General features: G+C 41.0%; 1 protein-coding gene across 4 annotated transcripts in view; it reads left to right on the top strand.

Moving 5' to 3' along the window:
- OSBPL3 (oxysterol binding protein like 3) overlaps positions 1-12,822 on the top strand; it is a 217,753-nt gene that overhangs the window by 169,788 nt on the left and 35,143 nt on the right. For all 4 annotated transcript variants that reach the window (XM_049894802.1, XM_049894799.1, XM_049894803.1 and 1 more), the window contains 3 exons: positions 1,535-1,669; positions 2,777-2,870; positions 8,751-9,001. In XM_049894802.1, the coding sequence (XP_049750759.1) occupies positions 1,535-1,669; positions 2,777-2,870; positions 8,751-9,001 (480 nt within the window). The remainder of the gene's footprint in view (positions 1-1,534; positions 1,670-2,776; positions 2,871-8,750; positions 9,002-12,822) is intronic.

Here is a 12,822-nt window from a genome sequence, read left to right as displayed (position 1 = left end):
CCAGGCTCTTTGAAGAGAGAGCTCTTTCCCTTGAAGGTGACAGCTGTGATACTTACTTATGGCTCCTAAAGTGATCTCTGTTAGTCTGGGGAGGAAGCCTACTTTTCAGAGGCTATGTGTATATTAAAATGTGCAGGATCATGAATCTTATTTAGGATGAAACAGAGAAAGGGATGCACATTTTAAAGTGTTTCTGAAGTAAACATTTCATAAAGGGGACCACTCGCCCTTTATTAATTATGAAAATCTGCTGTGGTCCCCCTGTTGTAGCATCCCCTTCGTGGGTATAATTTATGTTTATGAGACTTAGGAGTATGTTCTGAACTCATACAACTTCTGGGTAAAGCATAATCTGCCTTAACTTTCATTCCCCAAATTATTGTGGGACTCAGTTATCAGATATATAATGTTATAGAAGCAGCTCCTTTATCAGCCCAGTGAAAAATGTGTGCTGCTGGGAAGCTCAGGAGAGCTGTCTTCTCTAATTCAAAGGAATTGGATCATCTTGCTCTGAGTCTGTTCTTACGCCTCAAGGTCTAGTTCAGATACCGCTTACTCTGTATAGCCCTTCCCAAAGCAGAGCTGCCTGATCAGAGTCCATCTCAGCTTCCTCTCCTGTAGCACTTTGTTCCACAAGCATAGTGTGACATATGTTGGGGTGTGTAATTATAACTCTCTGTGGCCAGCACAGGACTATGTATAAAGCAATTGCTCAATTTGTTGAATTGAATTGAATTTTCTTTTGCAAATAGAATAGGAAGCATATGCCCAAAGTATCTAGGTCCTTCCCAGAGGGCAGGTATAGACCCATTGGAGTACAGCGACCTAGTCGGTGGGGTAGGGAATGAGGGCCATGCATGCTTAGAAAATACTGATAGTTTGTCGTCTTGTTTGTATAAAGGCTTATAAAAGGGGTTAGGGACTTCCTTTCTTTGCAGAATCATTGTGGTGGAGAGAGACAGACAAAGAGAATTTTTCTCATCCATCCATGAATAATGAATAACCTACCACCAGGGGCACTTCTGGACCAAAAATGCACTGTTGATGTGCCAAGAGACAGCTCAAAAGCAGCCTATTGGCCTCCATGGGAGCATAGGAGCAGAAGGAAGCTGTGTTCTCTGAACCAGCCATGCAAGGATATGCATTCCATACAATTCAGAGGAAATTTTAGGATGAAAAGAGACATGCTGCAGTGGTAGGGAATAAAAGGATATGAGTCAGCGTTTGAATTTTTTTCCCCCTCGAAGAGAACAAAGCCTGGTAGGGCAGTCATTTTTTGCTTTGAGATGTGTTGCGTGGGCCTGAGCAGTGATTGTCCCTGGTAGTGAGGTGTCCATTTCAGGGAAGACTTCAATTTTTCATTGTGTTTTGTGTGGGGCTTACTTCTCCTCAACTTCGGAGCTGACCCCTGCTTGTAATTGCTTGTTTGCATGGGCCTGTGACCTTGTATATCATGCCACTAAATCATGTGTTGATTTTGCTTCTCTTGAGACTGTTTCTAAATATATGTGTTTTTGATGTTTTTTTCAAATAGGAAAACTCCAGAGATGAAAACCGAGCTCTGGTTCATCAGCTTTCCAACGAAAGTAGACTTTCCCTTGCCGACTCCCTTTCAGAGTTTTTTGATGCACAGGAAGTTCTGTTATCGCCAAGCTCTTCAGAAAATGAGGTTTGAATGCTGCTTTTAGTTAGGTGCTTCGGAATCTCTTTTGTTGCTTTGTTGGCTAACCAGTTCAGTACATACCCATAGTTAGAAACACTAAGCTCAATAGCCCTTTTCCGCCATTTGCATTCTGAAGATCTTTCTCATACCTCATGCCCTAAAAGCACAAGATGATACAAAATCTTAGAAGAAGAAAGTTGTATGAGTAGAAGGAGTTTGAGTACTTCCTCTTTTCCGTGACTTAATTTATTATACCTGTTTTCAATAATAGGTTCATAGTTTACTTTTAGCTATTTGATAATATAATACTTCCACTACAGGAAAAGAAATTAGCATCCCCTAGTTTTTTTGTGTGTGTGTGTGTGTTTATAGGTCATAGACTTTGACCTATATTAGCTTAGCCACTTATAGTTACATGTGTAATAGTGTTTTGAATTGATGCATAAAGACCATACTTTCCTGCATAGGCAAGTATCATAGTTAGCATTCCCATATGTAAGTATGTACTCTTACTAAAAAAAACTATTACCCCTTAAATATACAGTTAAGCTCTTGGCTGCTTACCAAAAGATTGGCAGTTTGAACCTACCCAGACACTCCAAGGGAGAAAGACCTGGCAATCTGCTTCTATAAAGATTACAGCCGAGAAAACCCTATGGGGTGGTTCTACTCTGTCACATGGGCTCACTGTGAGTGGAAAATGACTCCACAGCACTAAACAACAATCTTGTTTGTGTAATAATTTCCATATACATTCTTTTTTCACAAATAGTGCAAAGACGTATTGTAACTAAGTCTAGCCAAACTTTAACAAGTTCTGAAAATGTAGTCTGAATTAATAAAAATTTTTATAGTAACTGAAATCTTGAGCTTACTTAGTATTTCTCTTGTGAGACGCAATCAAGAATGTATAAGATTTCTCATAACAGGTGTTTGCTCTGACTATCACCAAGGCAGATTGATGCATGGGCCTCTATGAAAACAGCATCCAAGATTATTTCTATGGATTTGTAACATGGGATCCAAATAGTATTTGATCAGAGAAACTGTTTTATGAACATCTGACTCTTGATTACTCTTATTCTGATGTAAATTATTTCTTCTTTCCCCTAGATTTCTGAGGATGACTCATATGTCAGTGACATAAGTGATAACCTTTCCTTAGACAACCTCAGTAATGATTTAGACAATGAGAGACAGACCTTGGGTAAGATTTAAATTGTTTGATCTCTGAAAGTTTGGATCTTCCCAGATACTAATAAGCATGTATTGACTGCCTAATGCTAGCAGGGTCAGTATGAAGTACAACATAAGAAAACCAAAACCAAGTCCCCACCCTTGAGGATTTTATAATTTAGCTGGGGAGACAGCACCAACATGTGAAAGATGTGTACATTCATAAATTCTTCTGTTTATGCAAATTTTATTTCCTAAAACGAGCATATTCCACTTATATAAATATCAAAATTTAATGCAACAGGTGTCCCTTATACAGTCAAATATTCTCTTTGCAAACAGAATATAACTTCTTGCCTTTAGGCATCTAGGGATTTTTATAATTTAGGAATTCTCTGGGGCTTTAAAGGAAACCCTGGTGGTGTAGTGGTTAAGAGCTGTGGCTGATAACCAAATGTTGGCAGCTCAAGTCCACCAGGCGCTACTTGGAAACTCTATGGGGCAGTTCTGCTCTGTCCTATAGGGTCGCTATGAGAATCGACTTGATGGCAATGGGTTTGGTTGGTTTTATACGGCTTTAAAAAAGCCTGCTTTTAAAGGAGAATGAAGAACACCAAAGACACAAGGTAATTATGAGCCTAAGAGACAGAAAGGGCCACATAAACCAGAGACTACATCAGCCTGAGACTAGAAGATCTAGATGGTGCCCAGCTACAACTGATGACTGCCCTGACAGGGAACACAACAGAGAACTCCTGAGTGAGCAGGAGAGCAATGGGATGCAGACCTCAAATTCTCATAAGAAGACCAGACTTAGTGGTCTGATTGAGACTAGAAGGACCCTGGAGGTCCTGGTCCCCAGACCTTCTGTTAGCCCAAGACAGGAACCATTCCGAAGCCAACTCTTCAGACACGGATTGGACCGGACTGTGGGATAGAAAATTATACTGGTGAAGAGTGAGCTTCTTGGATCAAGTAGACACAAGAGACTATGTGGGCAGCTTCTGTCTGGAGGGGAGATGAGTGGGCAGAGGGGGTCAGAAGCTGGCCAAATGGACACAAAAATAGAGAGTGGGAAGAAGGAGTGTAATGTCTCATTAGGGGAAGAGTAAGTAGGAGTATATAGCAAGATGTATATAAATTTTTGTATGAGAGGCTGGCTTGATTTGTAAACTTTCACTTAAAGCACTATAAAAATTAAAAATAAATGAAAGTCTGCTCTTAGTGGCACTTACGCTTCAGATTCTTCAAGATAGCACATTTGAAAACAACAAGGCTAAAATATGTCCCTTTATTACTGGTGGATCACAAGAGGGAAAATGGCAGTCAGGAAAGTTATTTCATAATGCTGGCTTGAACTATAGGACTCCCTGGGTGGCACAAGTGGTTAAGCGCTCAACTACTAGCTGAAAAGTTGGCGGTTCAAGCCCACCCACAGGCACCTTGAAAGACAGGCCTGACATTCGGCTCCAAAAGGTCATAGCCTTGAAAACCCTGTGGAGCAATTCTATTCTGCACACATGGGGTCACCAAAAGTCAGAATCGACTTCAAGGCAACTAACAACAACAGTTTGAACTCTGGGGTATCCAGACTATCTGGCTATCTCCAAACGACTCTGATGGAAGCCTGTTTAGGAAGCCCTTAAGGAGAATCTGTCCAACTGAACAGTTTTCTCTCAGGGGTCCTGTAGCATCAAATACTCCTAGACTTGGTTCTCAGTGTATACTGGAGTCTCTAGGTTTGTCTGTACCGTGCATTGGACACCCAAAACACCACCAATTTTTCTATCTACGTGCAAGACAGGGACCATGTTGGATAAATTTTTGATATTTCAGTACTTCTCAGCTCAATAACTATGTGTGAAATATAATGATAAATTGTTACTGAATGCCAAACAGCCTCCTCTTTGGGGACCACAATATAGAATAAAAGGCAGGTCATTTTACTATCTTCTGGGAGAACATGCGTTCAGCACCACACCTGATAGAAGTGAGATGCCTCACCATGCTCTATATTTCTTTCACTTGAACTGTTTCTGCAGAGATGACTCTGTCCATGGTAAAGTCTTAAGAACCAATAGGTTGAAAGGAAAAGGCTAATGATATAGTAGCAAGTTTATGTGCTGCTTGTCTTTCTAGAAAAGCCAGGAGGCAAATTGAGAAATGAAAAAGCATCACTTACTCCCTTGGCAAACAGCACACACACTAAAATGACATTCCCGCTATGGGTAGGTAATACTGACAAGCTGACAGAAGTCCTCCTTCTCTTTGAGGTCTTTGGGAGGTGGCCAAAGGGAACACAAGAGTGAATGGAGGGCTCAGAGGTCAAAGATGGAAACAGAGGACTTGCCCCAGAACCTAAGACAATGGCTATGCTTAGTTTAAACTGACCAGGAAAGGCATTTAAGAGGTTAAGGTTGTTGTATCTTATCCCACCTACCACCCATCTGTCGGTTTGTTATAATGTGGTGGCTTGTGTGTTGCTATGATGCTGGAAGCTATGCCACTGGTATTTCAAATACCGGCAGAATAACCAATGGTAAACAGGTTTCAGAGGATCTTCCAGACTAAGATAGACTAGGAAGAAAGTCCTGGTGATCTGCTTCCAAAAATTAGCTAATGAAAGCCCTGTGGATCACAACAAGATATTGCTATATAGTGCTGGAAGATGAGCTCCAGAGGTTGGAGGCATTCAAAATACACAGTGGCCTCAGCAGTGAAATCATGCATACCAGTGATCATGAAGATGGCGGAGGACCAGGCAACGTTTCATGGGGTTACCATGAGTTGGCGCGCACTTGATGGCAACTAACAACAATATTATCCCACAGTGAATTTGCTAAAATGCTGGCCAGCATTGCCTTAGCTGGAACAAACACTGGGCAAAACCCAGCTTTCTTCTACATCAGTATTTGAATACTAGAAATGGGTGTCCAGTTCTTTGTAGACATTTTCTAAGGAGAATCAGATTTCTAAACATCCGCACTCTACTGAAAAGATTGGCTATAAAAATAACCTGTATGTCTTGACTATTACACGGTATTGCCTACAAGAGGAGATAGTATTGGATTAAGCTCTTGATAAATTATTACACTAAAATTTCTCTGAGCCCATAGTAAACACCAGGTATTTAGAGTGCTTCCTATTAATTTCTTAAAAAAAAAATCTCTAGGCACATTGCTGAAAGAAATTAAAGAAGACCAAAATAACTGGGAAGACATCTCATGTTCATGGATTGGAAGACTTCACATTGCTGAAGTGGCTATACTACCCAAAGTGGTTGACATATTCAATACAATTTCTATCAGAATTCCAAGGGCCTGTTTGAAGAAATGGGAAAACCAGACTTCAAATTCATATGGAATTGTAAGGAACCCTGAGTATCCAAAACAATACTGAAAAAAGAACAAAACTGGCATTCTCACACTTTCCTATTTCAAAACTAAGTAAAATAATCAAAACAGTATGGTACTGACATAAGGATAGCCATACAGAACAATGGAATAGAATTGTGAGTCCAGAAATAAACCCATACATCTATAGCCAGTTGATTTTCAACAAGCGTACCAAGACCATTCTGTAAGGAAAGAATAGTCTCTTCAACAAATTGTGCAGGAACAACTGGATCTCCTCATGTAAAAGAAAGAAGTTGGACCCCTGCATCACATGATATACAAAAACTAACTAAAATGGACCAATGACTTAAATATAAGCACTAAGACCATAAAACTCTCAGAAGAAAAACACAGAGGTGAATCTTCATGACCTTGGACTTAGCAATGAATATTATTCAGCCAGAAAGATAAATGAAGTTCTGATACATGCTATGACATGGATGAACCTTGAAAACATTATGCTGAGTGAAATAAGTTAGGCTCAAGAGGACACATATTGTATGACCCCGCTTACATGAAATACCTCGAACAGGCTAATGAATAGAGAAAAAAGTTGATTTGTGCTTATCAGGAGGTGGGGGAAAGGGAGAGTGGGTTATTGCTGATGGAGTGTTGAGTTTCTGTTTTGCGGTGATGCAAAACTTTTTGGAAGTAATGTCACTGGATTCTATCCTTAAAAATGGCTCAAATGATAAACTTTATTATATATGTATTTTACCACAGTAATTTAAAAAGAAAAAAAAAAGATTATGGCCTTCATATATAAATCCATAAGGTTTTCACTGGCCAAGTTTTTTCGGAAGTAGATCACCAGATTAATGCCCGTGGAAGCTGCAGTCACGAAATCAGACTACGTATTGCATTGGGCAAATCTGCTGCAAAAGAGCTCATTAAAGTGTTAAAAAGCAAAAATGTCACTTTGAGGACTAAGGTGCACCTGACCCAAGCCATGGTATTTTCAGTCACCTCGTATAAATGCAAAAGGTGGGCAATGAATAAGGAAGACCAAAGAATAATTGATGCATTTGAATTATGGTATTAGTCAAGAGTATTGACTATACCATGGACTCCCAGAAGAACAAACAAATCTGTCTTGGAAGAAGTGCAGCCCGAATGCTCCTTAGAAATGAGGGTGGCAAGACTTTGTCTCGGGTACTTTGGACATGTTATCAGGAGGGACCAGTCCCTGGAGAACATCATGCTTCATAAGGTAGAGGGTCAGCGAAAAAGAGCAAGACCCTCAACAAGATGGATTGACACAGTGGCTGCAACAATGGGCTCAAACAGTAACTTGTGAGGATGGTGCAGGACCGGGCAGTGTTTCATTCTGTTGTACACAGGGTTGCTGTGAGTTGGAACTGGCTCAAGGGCACTTAACAAGAGCAATAACATAATAAATAGGAAAACTGACAATTCAGAAAAAAAAGAGATTGTCATGAAAGCATCTCAAACCACACTAAAAATTTTTAAAATGTAAGTTAAAACAAGGAGATAACACTGTCCACCTAACAATTTGACAAATATTAAAAATAAATGGTGATGAGCTTGGAAAGACTCAGGAGATGGGCGCTTGCGTATGTTGCAGGTAAACGTGTAAACTGAGGCAGCCTTTTTGAAGAGCAATCTGATCATATGACTCAAAAGTCTAAAGATGTTCATAGACTTTGACATAGTAGCACCATGTCTGTGTATTCTAATAAAATCATCAGACCAATTGCCATCAATTCCAACTCATAGCAACCCTATAGGACAGAATAGAACTGCCCCACAGAGTTTCCAGGCAGTGCCTGGTGGATTCGAACTGCCAACCTTTTGGTTAGTAGACATAGCTCTTAACCACTACACCACCAGGGTTTCAAAAAATCATCAGAGATACAGTCAGTACATCTAAGTGTGTGAATATTCACTACTGTTTTATTCCTATCACAGCAAAATATTGAAATCTAAAAGTTCAACAGTAGGTAGTGGTTCATTAAGTTATGACATATTCCTACAATGGAATATTTTATTGTCATTCAGTGTGATATTTTGGAAGAATTTTAAATAACATGGGAAAATACATTAGCTGAATAGGCAGAATATAAAACTACACTATGAGCTGTATGGATAGAGAAAACACTAAACGAAAATACTCTAAAAAATAAATGGCTGCTGTCTTGGTGATGGAATAGTGGATGACTTTTATTTCATTTTTCATTTTCCTGTAATGAACTCAATGTTTTTATCAGAATTAAATTTTTTTTTTTTTTAAGTCAGAAAGTTTTTTTTAAAAAAGCTTGAGGGGGAACCCAAGTGTCTCTGTGTGAATAAATTCCATGAGTTTTCGTGCATGTAATTTTTGCACCATCGAGCTGCTCAGACTTCTTTTGCTTATTGTCTGGCTTTCAGTCATATTCTGGATACTGAGTTTAAGGGTAAAATTGGGTACCACTGGTTAAGATTTGCTTCTTGGATTATTTTTTTAAATAATAAAATAAAAAGCCTTCTAGAGACAATCAGACTTATTTCCTTTTTAGGGCCTGCTTTTGAACATGACAGAGAAGCAATGTCTAAAAGAAGAACCTGCTTGCCTGCACCGTGCCCCAACACCGGTAACATCAGCTTGTGGGGCATCCTGAGAGACAACATTGGGAAGGACCTGTCGAAAGTGGCGATGCCGGTGGCGTTAAACGAGCCCCTGAACACGCTGCAGAGGCTCTGTGAGGAGCTGGAGTACAGCGAGCTTCTGGACAAGGCCGCGCAGATTCCTAATCCCCTGGAGAGGATGGTGAGGGCTCCCTTCCAATAGTATTGTCCCCCCGGCTGCGCTGAGCCAGAGGCCAGTCATGGGGCCCTGTGGAGGCAGCTTGAGAGACGAGCTCACCTTCCACTTTGATTGCTCTGGAGATGGGCTCATTTCTCAGCAGTGTCTGGTTCCCTCTGCCTGGCTGTTTCCAGTCACCTTGTCAGCATTTGCCATGTGGGGCTTCTCTGTGACAGCTGTGGCTGAGGTAGTTCTGCACCATGGTTTTGCTCATCTTCTCTCTCCAGCAGCCTGCCGTGGGATTGTCTGATATGCCTGGCTAGAAAACATGTCTTTAGGGCTGTCTCCGTGCTCGTTTTTACTACACTGGGTAAACAGAATTTAATTCCTTGAGCTGTTTTTCTCATCTAGAGGAAATTTCCCTTGAGAATGTTTTTCTTTTATTTTTGGAAGTGTCCCATCAGCTCCTGGATTTTTGAGAAATATCCTCAGAAGAGGGTTTTGCATCAAAAAAGATTCTTGCATTTGTTTTTTTCCTTTTATTTCTATAAAGTTAAAAAAAAGTAACATCCTATAAAAATCCATCTTGAGTTCTGTACTCAGTATAGCTTTCAGTCACAGGTTGTTAGCTTTAGAAAGGGCTACCAAGTATTTCTGGGGTTCCTGGGTTCACAAATAGTTAAGCACTTGGGCTACTAAACAAAAGGTTGGTAATTTGAGTCTACCCAAAGGCTCCTCGGAAGAAAGACCTGGCAATTTACTTCTGAAAAATCAGCCAGCTCTTCTCTGACACACATGGAGTCACCATGAGTCAGAGCCGGCTGAAAGGCAACTGTTTTTTGTTTTTGTTTTTTTAATTTATTTTCCAAGTGTTTCTAATCCTTCCGCTACCTTGGTGGTAAGACTAGTCAAATCTCTCTCTTCTGTGACTTTGTTCCTGAAAACTGGGCTCTGTTCCTCTTTTACTTCCTCAAACCTGGTAAACATTAGGGTCTTTGTGTGGAATGCTGGGGCCTCCCTGTGTCCCCCAAATGAAGACTCTGTCCTGGGCATTTGCTGATGGGCTAAATTAGAATTAGCATCCCCTGGCTCCACTGACCTACCAGGGCTCCCTTGTAAACGTGCTGACAACCTCCCACTGATAGAGCATGCCGTTCTTTTCTCAATTCTGAGCATTCTCCAGTTTTCAGCCCTCATTAAAACTTCATTACTTTGACCAAAAGCAAAGAAGTTTCTGGGATAAACTGAATGCTTCAAAGGTCAGTGGAGCAAGGGCAGGGGTTTGGGGACCATGGTTTAAGGGGACTTCTAAGTCAATTGGCAAAATAATTCTATTATGAAAACATTCTGCATCCCACTTTGAAATGTGGCGCCTGGGGTCTTAAATGCTAACAAGCGGCCATCTAAGATGCATCAATTGGTCTCAACCCACCTGGATCAAAGGAGAATGAAGAACACCAAGGTCACACGATAACTATGAGCCCAAGAGACAGAAAGGGCCACATGAACCAGAGACTTACATCATCCTGAGACCAGAAGAACTAGATGGTGCCCAGCCACAACTGATGACTGCCCTGACAGGGAGCATAACAGAGAACCCCTGAGGGAGCAGGAGATCAGTGGGATGCAGACCGCAAATTCTAAGACCATACTTAATGGTCTGACTGAGACTAGAGGAATCCCGGCGGTCATGGTCCCCAAACCTTCTGTTGGCCCGGGACAGGAACCATTCCCGAAGACAACTCATCAGACATGGAAGGGACTGGACAGTGGGTAGGAGAGAGATGCTGACAAAGAGTGAGCTATTTGTATCAGGTGGACACTTGAGACTGTGTTGGCATCTCCTGTCTGGAGGGGGATGGGAGGGTAGAGAGGGTTGGAAGCAGGCAAAATTGTCACGGAAGGAGAGACTGGAAGGGCTGACTCATTAGGGGGAGAGAAAGTGGGAGTATGGAGTAAGGTGTATATAAACTTATATGTGACAGACTGACTTGATTTGTAAACGTTCACTTGAAGCTCAATAAAAATTAAAAAAAAAAACAAAACTTCATTACTTTAGTGATTTGAAGATTATGGGAAAATCTTAACCGCTGGCTGAAAGGGACATCTGCTAGTCCTTCCGCAAAGTCTCTGGACCTTCTCCCGTAAAAGAGACTTCTTTCTTGATACTAATGATAATAAGGGTAGGAGAGCAAAACAAGCCGTGTTTTTTTGGTTTTGTTACTTTTCCCCCAGAGAATTTCTGCCCAGAAAAGAGACGCCAGTGGCTTCTAAGGCAAAGTGGTAAAAGTCAATGTTTGTGGGCAGCTCTTTAAAGAAAAAAACTGACTTTGAAGATGAAAGTATTCTTTAAGGTGTTTTGTTCTTGTGGCAATTTAGAGACCTTTAGGATGTTCAGCTCAGTGATTGGTGTAATTGACCTCGAGAAGAAGTTTAGGGAAAAGCTGCACATCCCAGCACAACTCATTAGGAAGGGCAAGTCCAAGACAGCATTGAGCAGGCACACTACCCGTGGGTTTTGTTCACTGTTCTGCTGGTCAGCTTGTGGGTCTGCCTAGATTCTCTTACGTTGCCACCCAAAAGTAGGGTGTTTCATTGTGCCTGCTCCCCTCTCCTTCCTCTCTCCTCATTATGAATGACACAAGGCTCTTCTATAAATTTTGTCCCATTTTAAATTGTGAAGACAAGTCAAGGTTGATTCAGCACGCCATAGAGACATTGTGACCTTACCGATTAGCAGGTAACCTATGTGGAAGTAAAGAGAGGCACAAACACCCAGGTTTCCCTACCAAAGGCAGTCACAGATGGGAGTGACCTGAGCATAGTGAATTGATGTTTATCAGCTATCCAGCTGCTCTAAAACAGCCTATAGTGTGAGGTGGCAAGTTGGATCCTATTGCAGGCAACACCAAAGATTTTGCAGAAGGCTAGGTAGAGAAGGTTATATGACTCATGAACATTTTTAAAGAAGTCTCCCTGGGTGGTGCAAACAGTTAACCCACTCAGCTGCTAGCCAAAAGGTGGCTAAATTGGAGGGTCAAGTCCATTCAGAGGCACCACAGAAGAGAGGCCTGGAGATCTACTTCTGAAAAATCAGCCATTGAAAACCCTGTGAAGCAGTTCTTCTCTGATACACATGGGGCCACTGTGAGTTGGGGTCAACTTGATGGCTACTAGAACATTTACAAAAGGTGTTCAGCTTTTCTTCAGTATAAGAAGCTTCATGAAATGTGCTGGGAAGAAGAAACGCTGAGATTGTTGGTCAATATTAGAAAGAAAAATTTGTTATTACTACTTGGGTTTAACTTTTTTGATGAAAAGAAGGAAAGAGAGGGAGAAGGAAAAAGGAAGAAAAAAAGAAGGAAAGGGTAGGGAGGGGAAAAGAAAAATGTGTGTCTTCGTTGCCCTGAGACGTGGGTATTGGAGGGGAGCTGATAAAAATGGTGAGAGTCTGGCAGAGAGGGCCATTAAAGGATTTTATGCATTTCATGTTCACGTATAGTTTTCTTTCTTGATTTTTCATTTTTCCTCCCAGAAAAACAGAGTTTTTTAAAAGGGACTGTGCTCTATCATATGGCTTGTTTTCCAGGCTCAGGAAATGACTCTCATGGATTTTCTTTCATCAAACGGAGCTTTTAAGTTTTTACACTATCAAATAGTGACTGGTTAAACTCGTGACGCTTATTCCTAAATTTTGAGAGACATCTGGCTTTTCTATGCTCCCTTCCCACTCCTGCCACTCCCCCCCCCCAAAAAAAAAAAGCCTTAGAAGGATATCAGGATTTAAAAATTTTAAATTGGGCTTAACAGTTCAAAAACAGGGTAGTTCATTTTATAAATGTCAT

The sequence above is a fragment of the Elephas maximus genome, chromosome 8 (genome assembly GCF_024166365.1).
Source record: "Elephas maximus indicus isolate mEleMax1 chromosome 8, mEleMax1 primary haplotype, whole genome shotgun sequence".
In the NCBI taxonomy this organism is placed as follows: Eukaryota; Metazoa; Chordata; class Mammalia; order Proboscidea; family Elephantidae; genus Elephas; species Elephas maximus.
The sequence above is the reverse complement of the archived record's forward strand: the minus strand, read 5'-3'. Positions and strand labels throughout refer to the sequence as shown.